The 23,462-nt window shown below is 46.5% G+C and overlaps 2 protein-coding genes across 3 annotated transcripts in view; one reads left to right on the top strand and one right to left on the bottom strand.

The window, feature by feature from the left end:
• MAP1LC3B (microtubule associated protein 1 light chain 3 beta) overlaps positions 1–5,178 on the bottom strand; it is an 11,860-nt gene extending 6,682 nt beyond the window's left edge. Inside the window, exon 1 of one of the 2 annotated variants that reach the window (XM_007468424.1) lies at positions 5,046–5,178. In XM_007468424.1, the coding sequence (XP_007468486.1) occupies positions 5,046–5,085 (40 nt within the window). In that variant the 5' untranslated portion in view covers positions 5,086–5,178. The remainder of the gene's footprint in view (positions 1–5,045) is intronic. The other variant, XM_007468425.1, reaches the window with a different exon arrangement.
• Positions 5,179–12,558: 7,380 nt separating this feature from the next.
• FBXO31 (F-box protein 31) overlaps positions 12,559–23,462 on the top strand; it is a 42,619-nt gene continuing 31,715 nt past the window's right edge. Inside the window, exon 1 of the mRNA XM_007468467.1 lies at positions 12,559–12,907. Within this exon, the coding sequence (XP_007468529.1) occupies positions 12,559–12,907 (349 nt within the window). The remainder of the gene's footprint in view (positions 12,908–23,462) is intronic.

Genomic DNA, 23,462 nt, shown 5'->3' with positions numbered 1-23,462 from the left:
CGCAAAAAAAAAAAAAAAGGAAATAATGCCACTTGCAACAACATGGATGGACCTAGAGATTATCATACTAAGTAAGTCAGACAGAGAAAGACAAATATCATATATGGTATCACATGTAGAATCTAAAAAATAGTACAAGCGAACTTATTTACAAAGGGTCTGGAGAGCTTCCAGGTGGCAGGAGAGTGCAATCACCAAACTCCATGGAGACAGAAGCTCCTGTGCTCAGCACTCTTCCGGACCTCACCCCATGTATCTCTTCATTCAGCTGTTCACCTGCTATGCTTTAATATCCTTTGCAATAATCTGATAATCTAGTAATTAAAGGCTTTTCCTGAGCTCTGGGAGCCACTCTAGTAATTTAATCAAACACAAGGTGCTCTTGGGAAACTGATTTATAGCTAGTCAGAGCAAGGACCTGTACTTGCAAAGTAGCCTTTGGTGGGGGGTGGGGGGGAGGCTGTCAGGTGGGACGGAGCCCTTAACCTGCTGGATCTGAGGCTACCACCAGGTAGTGCTAGAACTGAGTTAAACTGGATGACAACTAGCTGAATTGCTCATCTGGTGTCAGAAGTGAGCCGCGGTGTTTATGGAGTACTGCAGAGTAGAGGGGAAACAAAGGAAGAGTTTTCCTTTCTATCATCCTTAGAACCCCGCTCTATTTCTAGGGGTGTCATGGATACTTCAGCATTTCTCTCAGCCCTAAGACCTGTCCCTATGTCTGTCCTACCCCAGAAGAGACGCTCTACCATCTACACTTAGCTATCAGCCATCTTCACAACAAAAACCTCCATCTTGTCAGAGTCGATTTCACAAGCAAGCGGAAATCACAATTTAATTAATTCACTGTAGCCAATAAACAGTAAGTTTAATACACCCTGAAATGTTTCACATTTAAAAGCTCATCCAAAAAAATTTAAAAGGTTCAAGGAATCATTCAGGCATAAGGGGGAGAGAATTTTTTATGCAAGGAAAACAGGTTTATTTTGGTAAGTGGAGCAGGCAAAAACAAAATGGGCTCTAAATGTGGGGCTTCAAAGTCAAACTACAGCATCAAAAGTTTTCTTTATCTTGATTTATCCCCAAAATATGATCCAAAAAGGAAGGCAAAAATGATTATTTTCATTAAAGGTGGGACAACAGAGGAAGACAAGTGACTCCCCTAAGGTGAAAAGAGTAGTACCAAAGTCCTGCAGGAATGTCTTTAGCATCCTGGCCAGTTGTAATGAAAATCCAGTGGTGAGCCCAGAGTGATTAAATAAATATGGTATATGCTGACGCCTAACTCTGAATAGAAGGCTGTTTTCAGAAGCCAAAAGTATGTTTAACAAAAGCATTACCAACGCCACTGGATCAAAGGCACACGAGAGCACTTTTTTTACTCAATTATTTTCTTAATGCCATGATGATCTGTTTATCAGATATCTGCCTTTCTCAACAGACTGCCCCTGGCAGTCAGGGATCCAGCTCTAGTCATGTCTGTCTTCTCCCAGGGCTCAGGCTTGTACATGGATGATATACTTCCCCAGATTCCTCTTCCTGTCTCTAAGAACGCTTATAAGCCTTACAAAAATAGAAACTAGGAGTCTAAGGTGTCTTATTTGCAGAAATGCTTTGAGATAGATTCCCTAGGGCATTTAAAGTAAGGCTTACATATATTTTCCAGGATTTAGTTCACTGAAGTGGAACCAAAAATATTGTCCCCAATATGCCTATAAATAAAAAACATAAAATCCCACCCATCAGTGAGTGACACAGCTTAAGAGCAGGGAGTGTTACCTAGGTGTTGGCATAAATCTCCTTCTCCAGTCTCGCTGTTACATAGCTGGAGCTATTTATTCTAGACCATCACATGAACTTCTGAGACATGCAGACCTTTTGTTATTGATGGTAAGCTTAAGATCTAGGTTTAACACTGAATCTCAGCAGAATGATGTCTAGGAGACAGATCTGTTATTAAACAAACTAGGGCAACCCCAGAAGAAAATGGAGTGAGATTATGACATGTGAGAAGACTGAATCCAAAAATGTTTGCTCAAATACAACTTCTGAAGTTGATAAAAATTTTCAAACCATTTGTAAGGAAACACTATTGCCTCGTGACTCAGAGTGTTGGCCCACTTCATGTACTGGAAATGATGGCTACCTACTGGAGGACAGAAGAATTCCTATCAGAAGGGTACAAGTCCAGACTCTGCCACTAGGTGGACCATGATTTCCACCTCTCAGGGCCCCACCCAGTTTCTTTGGCCACAAAAGTAAGTGGTTGTTTTGGGCGAGCCCTAAGATTCATCTCAACCCTTTTCAACCCTGGTAGAATATATCACAGCAGAGCTACACTCAATTTTTAATTAACCTAAACTCACTCACTTGGGAACAGTACTGTTCAAGCTAACTGGGGCTGGTCTTAGTTTCTATAAAAAAGGTATCTCCAGGGCTTCCCTGGTGGCACAGTGGTTGAGAGTCCGCCTGCCGACACAGGGGACGCGGGTTCGTGCCCCGGTCCAGGAAGATCCCACATGCCGTGGAGCAGCTGGGCCCGTGAACCATGGCCACTGAGCCTGCGCGTCCGGAGCCTGTGCTCCGCAACGGGAGAGGCCACAACAGTGAGAGGACCACATACCACCAAAAAAAAAAAAGGTATCTCCAAACAACTTATTTCCCTCATTTACTGTGTTACAAATCTCTGAAAACTGTCAGTGCTGATTACCATAATCAGTAACAAGGAAAGGCAGGAGCCATTATATGATGTAATATTTTTCCGCAAAATGACTATTTTTTAAAAATTATTTTTATTTATTTATTTGGCTGCGTTGGGTCTTCATTGCCGTGCGTGGGCTTTCTCTAGCTGCGGCGAGCAGAGGCTACTCTTTGTTGAGGTGTGCGGGCTTCTCACTGTGGTGGCTTCTTGTTGCGGACCACAGGCTCTAGGCACGCGGGCCTCAGTAGTTGTGGCACGTGAGCTCAGTAGTTGTGGGTCACGGGCTCTAGAGCGCAGGCTCAGTAGTTGTGGCGCACGGGCTTAGCTGCTCCACGACTTGTGGGATCTTCCTGGACCAGGGCTCGAACCTGTGTCCCCTGCATTGGCAGGCGGATTCTTAACCACTGCGCCACCAGGGAAGCCCTGCAAAATGACTATTAAAGAGCCCTTGTAAAAAAAAAGGGGGGGACGGGGGTAATCCTAGGAGTTCTCTTCACAAGGAGAAAATTTTCCTTTTTTATTTTATCTATGAGAAGATGCATGTTAGCTGAACCTATTATGGTAATCATTTCACAATATATGTAAACCAAGCCATCATGCTGAATACCTTAAATTTGTACAGTGATGAATGTCATTTCTCAATAAAAGTAGAAAAAAAAGAATCAGAGTCAGGAGACCAGGGAGAAAAAAAGGAGGAGTGGGAGTAAAGGTGAACAAAGAGGAAAGCCCACAAGTACACTAATGGAGGAAAAAATGAGGCATACCTGCTGGTTTACTCACAGGCACCAGGGGAATTCCTTCTAATTCGCTATTTTATTCTCATTTATTCTCACTTTTATTCTAGTTATTCCTCACCTTTCCTACTCGTACCACCTACTCTTACCACCTACTCCTCTTGAGCGATTTTTCTAGATAACCTAAAAATACTCTAAGCAAAAAGAAAGTAACTATAGTATTGGTCATGAGAAAATGGGCATCTTTCCCATACAAATGTCCCCAGTTAGCTTTCAATGCCAGAGTCTGTAAGGACAGAAGCCAGACACAATGGCAAATCTGCTCTAAATGCTGTTCTCATGGCTGCATAAAAAGTAAGCAATATTCATGAGTATCAACTTGAGTTCATGAAAGTCACTAAAGAGAAAATTTCTTTAAAAAATAAAAAAAGACACGTCTAAGTTTTGCAGACCAACCGCTTCAAGAGGCTGAAAGGATATGCTCCACAGGTCAACGTGAATTTCATCTACTGGAGCTTCCAAGGCACAAGAAACAATTATCAATAACGAGATCTACAAAACCATATCTTAGCTCAAGTGAATGCTCGGCTCTTTCTAGACTCCAGGAAACTAGACAAAAGTAGACGAAAGCGATACTGCTCAAGCTCCTAAAGATTAGGGCAGGCAGGAACGCTGGTCCCGCCCTACTCCACCTGGCCTTCCAGGGCTGAGATAAACAAGCCCTGCACAGCGATATGCAAGGAAGCCACGTTGTTACTGCAGAACTGTCTTGCTTAAAGGGAGCACCAATCACTTCCTTCCCATCGGTTTTGTGGAGGAGTAAATATTGTGATGGTGTCACCTCCAGTTTCAACCAAATGCCAGCAAGCTAAGTGGAGATTCTAGCCTGAACTGGGAGAGAACGGATTCGCCGCTGCTGTCAAAGAATGCTGTCGCACGCCGGTTAGAAGAGCCACCCACCCTAGCTCTTGTGCCACAAATAGGACCAAGACGTCCCGGCCACGCGGGGCTGCAAGGGGAAGGGGCAGGCGTGAGGAGGCGCGGCCTCGGGGTCACTCCTCTCCACGGAGGTCCTGACGCGTAAAGTGACCAGGTGTGACCCGGACGACGCACCAGAAGACGACTGCCTTGCACCCCCGCTGCCACCACTTCGGAGAACCTGTCCCAGCCCGGCGCCCGGGCCAGCCTCTCCTACAAGGAGGGCACCTCCTGCGCGGCTCGCGCTCGTCTCGTCGTGGGGACCTAACATCCTAGGGCTGGAGGGCTAACGGGCCCCGAGCCCACAACCCGCCCGGCCTCCCGGGGCCAAAAGGTGATTCAGCAGCTCCGCGCCAGTGCGCCCTCGGCCCCTCGGCCCCCGCACTCCGGCCCCTCGGGCCCGCAGCCCCCTGGGCCCGGCCGCCCTCGGCCCGTCAGGCCCCCGCCTCGGCCCTTCGGCCGCCCGGGCCCGGCTCTCCCGCAGCCCCCGCCTCAGCCCGCCTCAGCCCGGCTCAGCCCTCGGCACCTCGGCCCGTCCGCCCTCTCCGGAGCCCCTCCGCCAGGGCCGGCCCCGCCGCCTCGGCCCCTCAGGCCGCCGGCCCTCCGTCAGCGGCCGGCCCCGCGGCACCCACCGAAGGTTCGGCGCTGTTTGAAGGTCTTCTCCGACGGCATAGCGCGGCAGGCTGGGCGGGGGTGGCGAGGTGGAGAATCCCGGCGGCTCCAGGCGGTGGCTGAGACGGCTCCGACTGTGGCGACAGCGACGGCTCTTGTGTCTTCTCAGCCCGCAGGCGCGTCAGGTGACCTGCGCGGCGTCCCGGGAGGCGGGGCCAGGAGCGGGCCACCGCCGTCGCCATGGCGGGCGTGGCGGAAGCAGGACGAGCGCAGCGTCCGGGGAGGGGTCGGGGCTGTCGGGAGTGGGAGCGGCCGGCGACCCGCGTGGGGAGCGCGAGCGCTGGATCAGCCTGTGACCCGCGGAAACGCGCCGCGCAGATACGCACGGTGCTGCCCCCGCGGCCGAGCTGCCGCGACTCGGCCTCGCTCCTGTTCCCGGTGCCTGTTTTGATGCCTGGTGATGTTTGCACCTGAAAATAAATGGGTGTTGTGCCTCTGCCTCCTTTGGAGCTGATGGTGCTTTTCCGCCGGCGGCTTTTTGTGTCTTTGTTTTCGTTGGCTTCCACGTCAAGTACGTCTCATTTTCTCTTTTTAAGGAAACTGTCCACTGGTAACTTCCGGCACGCATTGTCCCTACTAGGAAAAGAACCGCAACTGTGTTATTTCAGGTTATGGTCGGTAGAGTCCGGCCCTGGAGAAAGTCTGTGCTCTGGGCTCGGCATCCGGCCTAAGGTAATTCAGGTGGTCGAATGAGCCCTGGGCATCACCTGCGCTGACAGGGCGCGGGCCTGTCCACACCTGGCAGGGTTCACTGCCTTTCATTCATCTCTGCTGGTCTCAGATACGGAATCTTACCCGTGTTCAGACCGCTCAGTCTTTCAAACACTAACTAGCTGAGCTACCTTGAGTACGTCACCATTTTTCTCAGTCTCCGACTCGTGTGTAAGAGGGCAATACTATTTTAGAACTCCAAGTGCTTTCTGAGGAGCAAATGAAAGGGGCCTGGTAGAATATAGATACTACGCAACGTTTAGTTATCAAATCAGTTATTGCCCAACTCAAACATCTGATAAACAGGTAACTGAATGAACAGCACGTGATTCTTTGGCTGTTTTTGCTGTTTAATATTTCATACTTTGAAAGTATTCCCCCCTTTTTGAGTTTGTAAAAGCCTTTCTTAAAATGTCTGTTTTATAAAGTATTTGGATTGTGCTAATATACGGTTATTATACAAACATACAAAACCTAGTAAAATATATTTCTCAAAGGGGTTCCAATGCACCTGGAATTTCTTTCTTTACAGAGTAGCCAAGTATCTTCTATAATTATCTGCCAGAACAGTGATGTTAGTTGTAGCTCTGTACTGTGCCACTATTTACGAAGGAAAAGTGCATTTGTGCATATGTCCCTTTCCCAGGTTTTTTTTTCTCCTCTTTCTGTCACAGTTCTTTACCTTGAAAAATCTCTAATAGTGTACAGTTAATAAAGATGACTTAAACATTCTGTCTGCTTTCCAATGTTCCAAAGGAAGGTTTTAAGCTCCAAGTGTACTGTCTTGGTTGTTTTTTATTTATTCTGTGAAGATTGGGGGGGAAAAAATCCAGTAAGTGTACCTACCTTCTGCCAGACACAAAATGATCAGTTTCGAAGTCTTAAATGAGTGTGGACTGGGTATTCCTTTCCTTTCTGGGTTTTTATGATATTGAGTATTGACTGGTGAGTGCTTTTTTGGCTTAATTGCTAGTTTGTAAGAAATGGACTTTTTGTTCCCTTGCTGGACAACTGTTCCAAATGCAAGAGGAGTGAAAAAAAAAATCGATATCAGGCATCTGGAGCTGGGGGGAGGGGAAGGAGAGTTTCATATTTTCCCAGTCCCTTAGGGATCCATAAAGCTTTACCAAATAACCTCAGGCCTTGGGTTCACTGCCCCAGGGGTTACCTCAAGGGCTGTGATAGAGATGGGACAGGATTACTCTTTGTGATTTTCAAGTACTGAAGTCCACATTTACAATGATTGCTATGCTATTATCTCCACTTCCTACTTGAATCTAAAACCACACTTCCCTATAGGTGTCTCAGAAAATCATCCAGCGAGGTTGGTGTGTAAAGGTGTCTCATGAGCATGTAAGAAGAACATATTGAAATAAAATATAAATTATATTTATAGTTTACTAATTTAGTCATATGCAAATAAATATCAATCAAGAAGTACCATAACTTCATGTAAAATTTGAAAACAAGTGTGCTTGAGTGTATGTGAAAAATTTCATGTGCCCCCAGATTGCAGTTTTGTTTTTGTTTATTTTTGGCTGCACCATGTGGCATGAGGGATCTTAGTTCCCCGACCAGGGATGGAACCTGTGCCCTCTGCAGTGGAACTGCAGAGTCTCAACCACTGGACCACCAGGGAAATACCCCCAGATTGCAGTTTAATATATGTTCGACGTAGTAAATGATATTCAGAGTGGTAAATTAATATCATGATCTATTTTAAGCTAGTTAATATAAGAATAGTACGGTTTATTTTTAAACGATTAACAAATATTACTCTTCTTTGAAATAATCCACATAAAGTAGAAAAGACCGCATCTCTCATGTGAATTTATTCAGTGTTTTCTCCAGAAATCTCATGGTACTTTTAAGCTATTAAATAATCATTCTAGAAAGCCAAGCAGTGTCAGTTTTAAGTAACTCTTGCCCTATTTCTTTCTATAAGCTAACAGCTAGAAATTGAATATGATGTCCCAGCATTAGTGAAGTAACATGCTGTAAATCATGCTGTCTCCCTCTTTCTAAGAATCTGTTAAACGAGGCATGAAAAAAAAACAAACAAAGCGTGAAACATTAACTGGCAGTGCAGAACACGTTAGGGTTATTTTGCCACACTCAGTATGGAGGGCAAGTCACACTGAGAGTTAGTTCAGCTCTTCAGGCCTGCCCGGCCTGTCCTGCCTCTCTTTTTTCTGATTGGGAAAGATATTCTACCCTCCTTGCTGTCTGGGCCACTACTGGCCAGTGGTCCAATCAGTCTTGTGTCATCTCTGCTCTTTAGCTAAAGTAAACAAACAAGTATTGCACAAGAGCAGTGTTCCCGCTGTTCTCAGAAAGGACTCAGCCAGGAGGGTTTTGCAGTTGATGCTCCATAGCTTGCAGTCCTTAGGAGTGTCTTCACCCAGGTCCAGGACGGATTGTCCTAAGCGAGAAAGGCACCATGTGGAAGTGCTTCCTCTCCCAGGACGCTCTGGCTCTGGTGTACGACTTCAGAAACCAGCACACTGGTGCATGCAGGAAAGTGATCTCAAATCACTCCTGAAACCTAACATTGTCTCTTAAGTGAGTGTGTAACAATTAATGGAGCTGGCAGTCATTCCACAGGGTTTTTTCTCTGTTGTAGTTTTTTGCTTGTTTAATTCCAAACAAATTCTGAAGGACTGCTATTTTTCCAGCTTTTTGCCCATGTTGGGACTAAAGGATGTAATCATTGAGACTCTTATTTCGCACCTCAAACCTCTTGTTTAGCCTTTGAATAGTTTCCCTTCTTTCCATTCACCTTGACTGTTTCTTCTGAGCGGTGGGCAAATTGCCATTTTTTCACATCTGGATTCTGAGAACCAGCATGGGGAAAGTTAACAGGGTTTTCTTAAGTTCAAGAAATACTACTTTCAGGGGCAACGTGAAAGAACTACTACTTTTGAGGCAACCAATTGAGAAATGCCTCGTCCTGTACTCTACTAATTTCCTTAGTTGTTATCAGTTCTCACTAACAAAGAGAACATTCTTATATTCCCGACATACTGTTAAAACAAATGATCTCTTGGTGCAGCCGCTGTGGAGGACAGTATGGAGGTTTCTCAAAAAATTAAAAATAGAACTACCATATGACTCAGCAGTTCCACTCCTGAATATATGTCTGAAAAAACCCCACTAACTCGAAAAGATATATGCACCCCAATGTTCATAGCAGCATTATTTACAATTGCCAAGATATGGAAGCAACCTAAATGCCCATCAAGAGATGAATGGATAAAGATGTGATATATATATATATATGTACACACACACACACACACACACACACACACACACACACACACACACTGGAATACTACTCAGCCATAAAAAAGAGCAAAATTTTGCCATTTGCAGCAACATGGATGGATTGGAGGGCATTATGCTAAGTGAAATAAGCCAGACAAAGCCAAATACTGTATGATATCACTTATACGTGGTATAAGTAAAAAATACAACAAACTAGGCAGCTACTCACCTGAGTCTGCCCACTCTCCCACTGAGATGGTACTTTCGCTTAGTAAATCCTCACTTCGCTTTCTTGAAAAAAAATAATTAAATTAAAAATACAACAAACTAGTGAACATAACAAAAGAGAAGCAGACTCACAGAGAATGAACTAGTGGTTACCGCTGCGGGGGCAATATAGGAGTGGGAGAGAGGGAGGCACAAATTTTTGGGTGTTAGACAGGCTCAAGGATGTATTGTACAACACGGGGAATAGAGCCAAAATTTTGTAATAACTGGAAATAAAAAGTAAGCCTTAAAATTGTATTAAATTTTAAAAAATTTCCATAAAAAAGGGCCTCTTCTATCTAGGTTTTCCTCATTTATGAATGTATCCTCCTTAGCATTCTTTGTAAGGGATACAGTTCTATATAAGGGATTGTAAAAGTTTCAAGGACACAAAGCTTTCAGGGTTCAATGTGTAATAGTTCTCTGCTACAGCCTAAGTCTTCCCCTCTGGTTCCTCTCCACCGATATGGATTACCCAAGCTCTCACGGCCATCCTTTTCTTTCTGTTCTGATGGTCAGCACAAATTCCATCCTTTCACACCTTTGTGGGTTATTGTACACAGCCCTCTGTTGTTCCTGCTGTCAAGAATATATAGATTTAGAGGTATCTTTTCACTGAATTATGCATTATTCAAATTATGAACATACGTTAACCATTCTTCTAAAGATGGAAATTTTTGTACATTTTAATGTACTCTAAAATGTATTTTATTAATAGGACCTGAGAATACTGTATTTTATTAATAGGAGAATACTGTATTTTATTAATTGGTGAATATTGTATTTTATTAATACGACCTAGTAGGGAGTAGATAGATTTAAAAAAACAAACTGATTGAAATATACAACAGCAAAGCTCATGCTTTACAATCTATGGGTCCACACAGAACATAGCATGTAAGTTAGTCATTCTATAAATATTTATTACATTAGTTAATGCATTTGTTTGCTGGGAGACTTGCTAGCTTGGATGGTTCAGGTGATAAATCCACTAGTCTTCTCTAAGTCTGGTTTACGTTCCTCACTTTTTAGCCTTCTAGCCTGTATCATTTGTTCCTTTTTCATTGAACAAACATTTAGTCAGTACACATTTGCCGATTACATGATGTGTGTTAGCAGGTCTATCATGTGACAGGAGATACATCTAGTAAGGCTGCTACCAAAGGAAGCAAATGTTTGTAACAAAACAAATGATGGTGCTGTAATAAAAGGACATTCTGAGAAGGGGTGGCTGTTTACTGGCATAGACTGGGGAGAGGGTTCTCCTGGCAGAGGAGACAGCTTGAACAAGTGGCAGACACGGTGAGTTTCAGTAGAGACAGGAGATGATGCTTGACTGGGAGGTTAGGACAGGATTGTGAGGTACTTTGTGTGATGTCATATGAAGTCAATGGGGCCGTTAAATATTTCTAAATAGGTGAGTGAAGCGATGAGTATGCTTTTGTTTATGTGTTGCTATTTGCAGGAAGAGAGTTCTGATAACAGGGTGGAGGACAGTTTGAAAAACCGTTGAGATACAGGGAGGGCAGTTACATGTTTTTCTTTTATTTTTTGAGTGTGGAGTCTTTTTTTTTGAAAATTTATTTTTATTTTTGGCTGTGTTGGGTCTTCATTGCTGCGCGCGGGCTTTTCTCTAGTTGCGGCGAGCTGGGGCTACTCTTCATTGCGGTGCGCGGGCTTCTTATTGGGTGGCTTCTCTTGTTGTGGAGCACGGGCTCTAGGTGCGCGGGCTTCAGTAGTTGTGGCACGTGGGCTCAGTAGTTATGGCTTGCAGGCTCTAGAGCGCAGGTTCAGTAGTTGTGGGGCACGGGCTTAGCTGCTCTGTGGCACGTGGGATCTTCCCGGACCAGGGATCGAACCCGTGTCCCCTGGATTGGCAGGCAGATTCTCAACCACTGCGCCACCAGGGAAGTCCCTACGTGTTGTTTTTCAATTGCCTGGAGCTGAGATGTTCAAGGTTTGAAGTACAGAATGGTTACTTCTGTCAGAAGATGAACTTCCTCATTCATGGGATTCTGTGGACTGGGGTAGGCAGCCCTCTCTTCCGCTTGGAGACCTCCTTAGGGAGGTAGTGAATAGCCAGGACCTTGTGGAGGCTGGGCCCAGGGAACTGGCGCGGTCACTATTTTCTATTTGAGTAGCAATAGAAACACTGACCAGAAACACTGCAGTGGGCTGTGGATTCTTAACTTCCTTTTGGGCTCTGGTTAGGCTTCCTTTTGGGCTCCTGAAGGGCTCTCCAGCACTTCAGGGCCTTGAAGTCAGTCTTGACCAGAAAGGAGCTGGGCCCACCCAGGCAGAGGCTCCTATAATCCTGTAATCTTGTAATCACATCCATACCCTTGGCCCTCCTCTCTGGACAGTTTCTTGTCATCAGTGCTCCTTAAGGTGAAGCCACTGTCAGGAGAAGGTCTGCACATGCTCCACCCCCGCCCTAGGCCCCAGTCAGCCTCCAGAACCCAGTAAATAAGGTAACTAGGGCACAGCAAGATCAGACAGACTACACACCTAGCGTGAGGTTCTTGGGGTCCTCTGGGGAGTTCTGGTGGGCTCCTCCAGGCCTTCCTGGGAGGTCCTCGGAGCAGTGTCCTCTGGGCTTTCCCGGAGGATTCTTCATGGAAGGGTGCTCGGGGGGGGGGGTTCTTGGGGGGCAACTTTGGGCCTTCCTGGGGGGTTCTGCGGGGGCCCCTCGGGCCTTCCTGGAGCATTCTGGTTTGGAGGGAGGTGCCCCGTAGGGTGTTCGGGGCTGATCTCGGGAAGAGCGCGTCAGCCCCATACTCGGGAGGTGATAAGTTCGGCCCTCACACCCGACAGCGCGCCATTTGCTGCCCAGGCGCCGGTTCCCCCCCCGGGGGTCGTGGGGCCGCGGGGAGACGGTCTCAATGACACGGGAGGGCGGGGGTAGGCGGGAGGCATTCGGGTTCGGCCCAGGTGTTTGCAGGTTCCCCCTGGTGGGCGGGGCCAAGCCCTAGACCGCGAGGTCGCCTAGGCATTCGGGGCGTGGCTTGACAGCCGGGAGGGGTGTGGCTTGAACCCCAGGGGCGTGTCTTGCTTTCCTGGGGCAGGGGCTCGGATCCTCCGGAGGGCGGGGCTCGGCTCTCCAGGGGGCGGGGCTCGACTCTCACCGGGGCGGGGATAGGCTCCCTTGCGGGGTGGGGCGGGGCTCGGCTCTCTGGAGGCGCGTGCGCACCGGCGGCGGCGGCGGCGCGGCGGCCGTCAGTCGCCGGCATGGCGGTGTGCGCTCGCCTCCGCGGCGTGGGCCCGTCGCGGGGATGCCGGCGCCGCCAGCAGCGCCGGGGCCCGGCCGAGGCGGCAGCGGCCGACAGTGAGCCGGACACGGACCCCGAGGAAGAGCGCATCGAGGCGGGCGCGGCGGCGCTGGCCGGGGCGGGGGGCGGCCGGAGCGCGGGCCCCTCGTCGCCCCCGCGCTGCTCGCTGCTGGAGCTGCCGCCCGAGCTGCTTGTGGAGATCTTCGCTTCGCTGCCCGGCACCGACCTGCCTAGCCTGGCTCAGGTCTGCACCAAGTTCCGGCGCATCCTGCACACCGACACCATCTGGAGGCGGCGCTGCCGAGAGGGTAAGCGCGTCGGGGCGGGGCCTGGTTGAGGGGGCTTGGCCGGGGGAAGCTCTGGGCGGGGTCACCACGGGCTCTGGAAGAGCACCTACCTCGGAACGGTGCTCCAGGAGGAAGGTCCCGGCCGCTGGGGCGTGCTGTGACCCCGGGGGGCCCTGCCACAGACCCGGGACCGCGGGTTCCGGGCGCGGTGGAGTTCCGGGTGGGCGGCGGACCGGGTTCTGCCTGCAGGGGGTGATCAGAGGGGCGTGAGGGGTCCCCTAGCAGCGGGGGCCAGGACGCCGAGGGCAATGACGCGAGCTGAGGCTGAGTTTAGGCCGGGGAGCAAGCTGACGTCTGTCCTTGGTCCCCAGTCCTTGGGGGCGGAGCTGACGGGAACGATGAGGGTGAATTTGAATAGTTAGGGGAGCCCGAGGGTTTGGAGTATCTCCTGAGGGCGAGGACCTGGTCTGTGGAGCGGTGGGTGGAACCGGGCAGTGCTGCAGGGGGCTGATGCCCCCCCTCAGGGATGGTGGTGGTCGAAGTGAGGATAGTGAGTAGTTTTGTAACAAATCCCAGGAAGAAAGCTTTACCTAATCCACAGTTCAAGTCTCTCTGTTCATTTGAACGTTGATAGATCTCTGATGTTCAGTAAGCTCTCGTTTTGGTAAAGACAATAGGTAAGAAAAATAAATCAAACAGCGAAGGACAACAAAGGGAAGAAAGTAAAATATCTTCTGGGACCCCTGCAATCAAAGATAAGCCACTCTTAAAATTTTGGAAAAATTTAGTATAAAAAAGCTTCATAGTGTTCCACTGTCTATGTATGCCACAGACTAGTCCCTTACTGATAGACTTTTAAGTTTGCAGTTTTTTCTCGTTGTAAATAAACAGTGCTATCAAGAGTGACTTTGTGCCTTTTATAGGAGTTCATGGGACTTACATGTACCTTTTAGAACTTCTGAGATTATCTTCTTGGAGTGTATTTCCCAAAGTGGGGTTGTGGGCAGTAGGGTGTGCACGCTGTTAACACCTTAGAAATCTTATTGCCCAGCTGTTGGTATTTGCACCCCCAGGAAGACTGCATGAGAAGGCCGCTTTCCTGATATCCTTCCCAGAAGGGGATCAGTCAGTCATCTTCTTTCTGCCATAAGGCTCAGTGGTCAAGACTGATTTGTAATCTGTTTATCTGCTCTGAGATCCTGGAGATGCTGCTTCACCTTCCCAAGTGTTATTGGCAAGTGCTGCTCCCATAGGGTGACTTTGAGGGTTAAATGGGATGACCCAGATGAAGCTCTCACCCCCTAAATGGTTATGATGCTTCTTGGCCGTTCTAATTTCACCTCTTGTGAATTCCCTGTTTGTGTTTTGTTTTGGGTTTTTTGGTCTCTTTTTTTCTTAGGGAGTTCATTTTGTCTTACAAATTAGTAAGAGCTCGTTGAATATTAGCAAGATATATATATATATTTTTTTCTGTTGAGGTAGGTTCCCTCTATCCCCACTTACTGGAGAGTTTTTATCATAAAATGGGTGTTGAATTTTGTCAAAAGATTTTGCTGCATCTATTGAGATGATCATACGGCTTTTTGTTTGTTTTTTAATTTATTTATTTTGTTTATTTTGGGCTGCTTTGGGTCTTTGTTGCTGTGTGCGGCCTTTCTCTAGTTGCGGTGAGCGGGGGCTACTCTTTGTTGCGGTGCGCGGGCGTCTCATTGCGGTGGCTTCTCTTGTCGCGGAGCACGGGCTCTACGGTGTGCGGGCTCAGTAGTTGTGGCTTGCGGGCTCTAGAGCGCAGGCTCAGTAGTTGTGGTGCACGGGCTTAGTTGCTCCACGGCATGTGGGATCTTCCCGGACCAGGGCTCGAGCCTGTGTCCTCTGCATTGGCAGGCGGAGTCTTAACTACTGCACGGGGGCTGGAGCCTGTGTCCTCTGCATTGGCAGGCGGAGTCTTAACTACTGCACCACCCGGGAAGCCCGATCATATGGTTTTTATTTTTCAACTTGTTAATATGGTGTATCACATTGATTGATTTGTGCATATTGAAGAATTCTTGCATCTCTGGGATAAATCCCACTTGATCATAGTGTATGATCCTTTTAATGTGTTCCTGGATTCTGTTTGCTAGTATTTTGTTGAGGATTTTTGCATCTGTACTCATCAGTGATACTGGTCTGTAATTTTCTTTTTTGTAGTGTCTTTGTCTGGTTTTGGCATCAGGTGGCCTCGTAGAATGAGTTTGGGAGTGTTCCTTCCTGTGCAATTTTTTGCAAGAGTTTGAGAAGGATGGGTGTTAGCTCTTCTCTGAATGTTTGGTAGAATTCACCTGTGAAGCCATCCGGTCCTGGACTTTTGTTTGTTGGAAGATTTTTAATCACAGTTTCAATTTCATTACTTGTTATTGGTCTGTTCGTATTTTCTATTTCTTCCTGGTTCAGTCTTGGAAGGTTATACCTTTCTAAGAATTTGTCCATTTCTCCCAGGTTGTCCATTTTATTGCATAGAGTTGCCTATAGTAGTCTCTTATGATGCTTTGTATTTCTGTGGTGTCCGTTGTAACTTCTCCTTTTTCATTTCTAATTTTATTGATTTGAGTCCTCTCCCTCTTTTTCTTAATGACTCTGACTAAAGGTTTATCAATTTTGTTTATCTTCTTAAACAACCAGCTTTTAGTTTTATTGACCTTTGCTATTGCTTTCTTTGTTTCTGTTTCATTTATTTCTGCTCTGATCCTTATGATTTCTTTCCTTCTACTAACTTTGGGTTTTGTTTGTTCTTCTTTCTCTAGTTCCTTTAGGTGTGAGGTTAGATTGTTTATTTGAGATTTTTCTTGTTTCTTGAGGTAGGCTTGTATAGCTATAAACTTCCCTCTTAGAACTGCTTTTACTGTATCCCATAGGTTTTGGATCAGCATGTTTTCGTTGTCATTTGTCTCAAGGTATTTTTTGATTTCTGCTTTGATTTCTTCAGTGATCTCTTGGTTATTTAGTAATGTATTGTTTAGCCTCCATGTGTTTGTGTTTTTTACATTTTTTCCCCTCTAATTTATTTCTAATCTCATAGCATTGTGGTCAGAAAAGATGCTCGGTATGATTTAAATTTTCTTATATTCACTGAGGCTTGATTTGTGACCCAAGATGTGATCTATCCTGGAACCCCCAATCCTGCCTCAGCCCCTAGCTGTCTGGCAACTGACAGTCCCAGAGGAAAAGTGGGAATGACTATAACACAGGGATGACTGTAACAGGTCAGAAATTAAAATGCGTTTTTTTGTGGTTTTTTTTGCGGTACGCGGCCCTCTCATTGTTGTGGCCTCTCCCGTCGCGGAGCACAGGCTCCGGACGCGCAGGCTCAGCGGCCATGGTTCACGGGCCCAGCCGCTCCGCGGCATGTGGGATCCCCTTGGACTGGGGCACAAACCCTTGTCCCCTGCATCGGCAGGCGGACTCTCAACCACTGCGCCACCAGGGAAGCCCTGATTTTCTGTCTGGATGATCTGTCCTTTGGTGTAAGTGAGGTGTTAGTATCCCCCACTATTGTTGTATTACTGTCGATTTCCTCTTTATAGCTGTTAGCATTTGCCTTATGTATTGAGGTGCTCCTTTGTTGGGTGCATATATATTTATAATAGTTATATCTTCTTCTTGGATTGATCCCTTGATCATTATGTAATGTCCTTAGTGTCCTTCCTTGTCTCTTGTAACTTTCTTTATTTTATATGAGTATTGCTACTCTAGTTTTCTTTTGATTTACATTTGCTTGGAATATCTTTTTCCATGCCCTCACTTTCAGTCTGTATGTGTCCCTAGGTCTGAAGTGGGTCTCTTGTAGACAGCATATATATGGGTCTTGTTTTTGTATCCATTCAGTGAGCCTGTGTCTTTTGGTTGGAGCATTTAATCCATTCACATTTAAGGTAATTATCGATATATATGTTACTATTAACATTTTCTTAATTGTTTTCTTTTTTTTTTTTTTTTTGTGGTACGCGGGCCTCTCACTGTTATGGCCTCTCCTGTTGCGGAACACAGGCTCCAGACGCACAGGCTCAGCGGCCATGGCTCATGGGCCCAGCCGCTCTGTGGCATGTGGGATGTTCCCGGACCGGGGCATGAACCCATGTCCCCTGCATTGGCAGGTGGACTCTCTACCACTGCGCCACCAGGGAAGCCCTTGGGTTTGTTTTTGTAGGTCCTTTTCTTCTCTCCCTCTCTTTTTTTGACAATAAAAAATTATTTATTTATTTATTTATTTATGTTTGGCTGCGTTGGGTCTTTGTTGCTGGGCGCGGGCTTTCTCTAGTTGCGGTGTGTGGGCTTCTCAATGTGGTGGCTTCTGTTGTTGCAGAGCATGTGCTCTAGGCGCGCAGGCTTCAGTAATTGTAGCATTTGGGCTCAGTAGTTGTGGCTCACGGGCTCTAGAGCGCAGGCTCAGTAGTTGTGGCGCACGGGCTTAGTTGCTCCACAGCACGTGGGATCTTCCTGGACCAGGGCTCGAACCCGTGTGCCCTGCCTTTGGCAGGTGGATTCTTAACCACTGCGCCACCAGGGAAGTCCCTTTTCTTCTCTTATTTCCCACTTAGAGAAGTTCCTTTAGCATTTGTTGTAGAGCTGGTTTGGTGGTGCTGAATTCTCTTAGCTTTTGCTTGTCTGTAAAGCTTGCCGGGTAGAGTAATCTTGGTTGTAGTTCTGTTTCATCACTTTTAATATATCGTGCCACTCCCTTCTGGCTTGTAGAGTTTCTGCTGAGAAATCAGCTGTTCACTTTATGGGAGTTCCCTTGTATGTTATTTGTTGTTTTTCCCTTGTTGCTTTTAATAATTTTTCTTTGTCTTTAATTTTTGTCAATTTGATTACTATGTGTCTTGGTGTGTTTCTCCTTGGATTTATCCTGCCTGGAACTCTCTGTGCTTCCTGGACTTGGGTGGCTATTTCCTTTACCACGTTAGGGAAGTTTTCGACTATAATCTCTTCAAATATTTTCTCAGGTCCTTTCTCTGTCTGTACTCCTTTTGGGACTGAAGAATGCGAATGTTGGTGCCTTTAATGTTGTCCCAGAGGTCTCTTAGACTGTCTTCATTTCTTTTCATTCTCTTTTCTTTGAATATTAGCAGTATTAACCTTTTGTCAACTATTTGGCAAGTGAGTTTCTTTTGACATTTTAAAATAGAGGCAAAGAGAGTTCCACCTTTTCATTTGCTTTGTTTTGCATTTTGTACACCTGTGAGACCCAGGTTCATCACAGATGTTCCTTTGTGCTTTGTGGAGTTTCTCCATCAGTCAGCCAAACCTGTGTGGTGGTGTCCGGGTGTTGTCTCTGGGGAAACTGTAAGGTATGTAGCAAGAGAGAGTAACGGAAGACTTCTGTATAATCAGAAAACTCAAAGTTATGCCACATAGTAAAATTAACTGGAGGTATAGCTCAGGGCAAATTCTTAGAATTGCTAGTGGAAGCATAAAAAGTCCTCATGAAGATGTAGAAAGACTTTGGGGGGCAGACAGAGAAGGACTCTTCAGTCCTTTGCCTGCTTCTGTGCTTCTCAGTTCAGCTTTCCTGGGACAGCAGACACCGCGATGGCAGGATCAAGGTCTCTTCTTCACCAAGGTGGCTTAGCAGCTATAGGAGAATTTTCACTTTGAGAAATTAAAGAAACGAAACACAAACATGGTAAAACAGGCATATTCCTAGTCATCCCCAGTAAATAACAGTTAAGTCTTCTGTCATATTTGCTTTTGAATTCTCTACCTTTTTTAAAAGAAAACCTCTCAGGCAGCATTTAAGTCCCTCCTGATCACCCCTGTCCTTGCCACTCCCAAGAAGCAACCACGATTGTGGGTTGAGTTTACTTGTATATACATATTCCTGTAACATCCCCAATGTATAACATTGTTTTATGGTACTTTAATTTTAAGAAATATATCATACCATAAGTATTGTGCATCTGTCTTTTCCCCCTGGCAACTTGTGTTTTTAAATTCTGTCCATGTTAATACATTTAAGTCTGGTTCAGTCTTCTTGAACACTATGTGGTGGTTCATAATTTGAAGAGGCCACATGTGTTCCTTTGCTCATTTTTATTTTTTTCATACAGTGTACACAGTGTTACAGCAAAGAAGCTCTTACGTGTCTTCAGACGCAGATAAATTTGTAAATTTCTCTAAGGCATATATCCAGAAGTGGTGTTGCCGGGGTAGTGGGCTGTGAGATTTGCAGTTTTACTAGATACTGACCAGTTATTTTTGTGGAGTGATTCTTCAGTCCAAATATAACATAGTTGTATTTTCCTCTTTGCACACCTGTCACGAGGGTGTGCACAGGCAAGTCACCGAAAGTGACAGGAGTGCTCTGTGTTTATTCACAAAGTAGCTGTCTTTGTCGTCTGGGTTCTTTAAGTTATCTCATTTAATCCAGTGTCCTCTAAATTCTTTCTTGTTTGAATGATTCATTTCTAAAAATCTGTGTCAATCTGGGTGAGAAACAGCACCTCATTTTAATTTGCAGATGGCTGATAACTCATGAAAGTGCACATTTAAGAAATAAAATTATAGGCAATTTGGATTTCTCTTATTCGCGTATCCTTAATCTTTGCGCTTTTCCTCTATCGTTATTTTTTCTTATTGATTTGCGGCTTTTATTTATTTAATCTGGGTTGATTTCTGTTTAATATACGCAAAACATTTTCTCATAGTCAATAATCCTTTGCTTTTTAACTTCATTTACAGTGACTTTTGCAGAAGTTACCACGTTGGTCAAAGTGACTTCTGCAAAAGCTACAGCGTTAATCAAAGCTATGCACTTTTAACTTCGGGTTTAAGTAATCATTGTGGTCCCGAGGTTATGAAGGTCTTCAGTTTCACTAGTTCATTCTGGTAGCTTTCATTTCCAGCTCATCTGGGTCCAACATTGCGTAATTCATAGGCGTCTCATAGGGTTAGTCTAATTATGACTGGAATATGTATAGGAATAGTCGTGTGTGAGACAAGTCTGATCTTATTTCCCTGAGCCCCAGACTTCTTCCATCCTGAACTAGACATTTGGTTATGGTGGGTGTTAAGGCCAAAGTCATGTCCACAGAGGCAAAAACCAGTGCCCCCAGCCTCGGTGAGCAGGAGGTGGGTGGTCCTAGCCCAGCAGGTTTCCTGGCCTAGAAGCTCCAGGTCTGGCCCTGACACGGCACGATGGTGCTTCCATTTGTTAGTGTCTTGGGAAGGTGAGTGAGACATTAGTGAGTCTGTACGTTTACTACTCAGTGTTTACACGTTTGCTTACTGTATTTTGATAATTGGGTTTCCCAGAGGAGAAGACAAGCCACAGAAAGGGACACAGGGAGGAGGGTGCCACGCACCTGTGTTTTATTGTTTCAGAGCGTTTTGGGCTGTGATGGACTTCCAGGGCACGGGCAGGGCGAGCATGTCAGTGGCTCTTCGTAAAATGAGAGGATGACTCAGGGGCGGGGGGCGTAGGGACGCTACAAACTTAAAATGAGAAGGCTTTATAGCGCTTGATGAGAATCTCACAATTTTCAGTGACCTAGCAATAATAAGTCAACGATAATAATCAGTTGTTTTTATAGAATTTGGTCTTTTGAGCCTCCTGCCTCTTGGAGCTATTTGATTAACTATTTTCAGGTGGTATTTCTGTGGGCGGGTGAAAGAAAGTTGCTACTGAGAAGCCCAACCTGTGCTCCTGTTTTGGGGGCAAATACACCAGATAGGCGCTATTTCCCCTCTTACAGGAAACCAGACCAGAGCAACGCCAGCCGCCAGTGTGGGCGCGGTGTCAGGAGCCCAGCAATGTTTTGATGCATCCCTCCTTTGGCTTCAGTCCTCCTGCCGTTACTGGCATGTGGGGCTATAAATAAGCCATCATTTCTCAGAGCATAGCGTAGAAGCCGAGTCCGTTCTTTGCCTTTGACCCAGAGGAGGCTGTTTTTCGTTAACACTTCACTGTTTAGTTGGTGAATTTTGAAACGCTGGCCTGTCTACCTGAGGCTAAGGTGTTTAGAAAATTCAGACCATGGTTCTAAATCAGAACATTCAAAGAATAACAAAAGAAACATTTAAAAGCAAAGGAAATGCAAAGGAAGCGCTCGCACGTGTATTTTCTCATCTACACCACACTCTTTTTTTTTTTCTTTTTTTTTTTTTTTTTTTTTTTTTAATTTATTTATTTATTTATTTATTTTTTTTGCGGTACGCGGGCCTCTCATCGTTGTGACCTCTCCCGTTGCGGAGCACAGGCTCCGGGACGCGCAGGCCCAGCGGCCATGGCTCACGGGCCCAGCCGCTCCGCGGCACGTGGGATCCTCCCAGACCCGGACACGAACCCGTGCTCCCTGAATTGACAGGCGGACTCCCAACCACTGCGCCACCAGGGAAGCCCTACACCACACTCTTAAATATTGAGACATAGAGTGAGGTTTTGAATTTATAATATATAATTTGTCCATTTCTCCCCTTGATGGTAAGTGTTTTAATGACACCTGGAGTAATATTTGTATAATATTTTGATCAGCTGTAAGTCTAAAGTGGGCTTAAATTCCATCATAATTAGAAATACCCTTTTCCCATAATGTTTGAGCTTTATGACAGAAGTGGGAAGTTAAAAACCAATATTTAATTTTGTATTTGCATGCAGAAGAAAACGCTTCCTATTCTGTTTGCTATGCTGATGTGAAATGTGAGAACTGCGGCTTTTGGTAAACATGGCTAAAGTTTGAAGGGTCGTCTTGGGAAGGGGTGAAATGGGCAAGTTGTTGGCTTTGAAGTCGGCTTTGGGCACAGTTTATGATTCTTGTTAAGCAGGTGCTTGTTGCGCCTTCCTGCTTTGGGGCTGGGGCGGGCGCACCTGCCTCAGCCATGAGAAGAGGAAAGCAGGCCACCTCCTGGACGCATAGCAGGACCTCCGAGTTGTCGGGGAACATTTCCTTTTCTTCCGCTCTGCTATTGCCCGGACTACAGTCTCTGTATTTTTGGAAGTCGGATCTCAAGTGCTGCTTCGCAGAGGAACCTCATCTGTCCAGTTAGCCAAGTAGGAAAGGGCAGAGGAAATCAGTGCCTCCTGAGGGACATTGCTAACCTTACAAAAGCGAGCTGGAAAGTGGACCTGGCCCCCAGAAAGCACCGAGTGAAGGTTTCCCCTTGGCCATGCTTAATTGGGCAGATATGGTTGCCTTGCCTGGAAGAACTGATGGGCCATTTTCACTGTTTCGCTGTGTTTACAAAGTGCTTACATAATGCATTTGAGGATCTTGGTTTGTCTTTCTGGTGTGCAAATATAAGGGTGTCTTTGGGACTTTGGAGGAACAGGTGTCCTGTGAGAAAGCCAGGACCGGTCAGGAGGCGGCCTGGGTTCTAACTCATGAGTCAGCATCCTTTGCCAGTGACACCCTCACTGTCCGCCCAGTGGCGATGGACAGGGGAGGAAACCCAGAGTAGCCCAGCCTGTATGAGGAGCATTAGTGGGGAGTTGGGAAGTGTCTGAAATCTGTGAAGGGGTCCGGGGCGAGGTGATGGCAGAGTCAGACTCTGCTTACCTCCTGGTCTCACGAGTGGCTGGCGAGACCGAGCAGGTGTGCGTGCACCAGGAAGAAGTGTCCGGGCCTGACAGGTGGGCTTCAGCTGGAGTGGAGCCCCCTCGGCCAGGGATACCTGTCGTGGAGCTGGACAGGGTCACCATCCTCTGGCTGGCAGGGCGAGGCTTCTCGAGGCTGCTCTTGGCCCCAGGACTGTTCATCTTTGCAGGGGTGGAGCTGGTTGGGAAGAAGTCGCATGGAGTGTGTAGGTGCTGCCAGCTGTCCTTGGGAACTATCGGTTAGCATCCCGCATATTCTATGTGTTGAGTAGGAGCCTACAGCCTATGGGCTGTATCCAGGTTTTGGTTTTTACATTCTTCCCATCCTAAGATGAGCTGGCTGCACAGTGTTTTTCCAGATCTGCTACATTATTAAAAAAAAAAAAAGGCAGTTATAGTAATAGCTAAGTTATAGTAATATAGCTTAGCTATTACTATAGTTATAGTATAGTATTAGCTGCAGTTATAGTAATAGCTATAGTATTACATGCAGTTATAGTAATAGCTAAGGAAGGCAGCGAGCTGGGGGACACACAGGGGTTTGGAAGCGGCACTGTGCTGTCGCAGGGGTGTCCTCGGAGCAGCTGTGTCAGGAAGCCTGGGGGCCAGTTGCCTGACACCCCTGAGGCTGGTGGAGCCCCCTCCCCACCAGCTCCCACCCCTGCCTCTGCCTCCTTTTTCGGCCTCAGAAGTAAAGGTTTTATTTTTTTATTTTCCTTATTTATTTTATTCTTTTGGCTGCGTTGGGTCTTAGTTGCAACACGCAGGATCTTTCATTTTGGTGCGGGCTCTTCCTTGTGGCGTGAGGGCTTCTCTCTAGTTGTGGCGTGCGGGTTTTCTCTCTCTAGTTGTGGTGCGCAGGCTCGAGGGCGCGTGGGCTCTCTAGTTTGTGGCCTGCGGGCTCTCTCATCGAGGTGCGCGAGCTCAGTTGTTGTGGTGTGTGGGCTTAGTTGTCCCGTGACATGTGGGATCTTAGTTCCCCCACCAGGGATCAAACCCGAATCCCCT

Source organism: Lipotes vexillifer, unplaced genomic scaffold (genome assembly GCF_000442215.2).
Source record: "Lipotes vexillifer unplaced genomic scaffold, Lipotes_vexillifer_v1.1 scaffold23, whole genome shotgun sequence".
NCBI classification, from domain to species: Eukaryota; Metazoa; Chordata; class Mammalia; order Artiodactyla; family Lipotidae; genus Lipotes; species Lipotes vexillifer.
The sequence above is the reverse complement of the archived record's forward strand: the minus strand, read 5'-3'. Positions and strand labels throughout refer to the sequence as shown.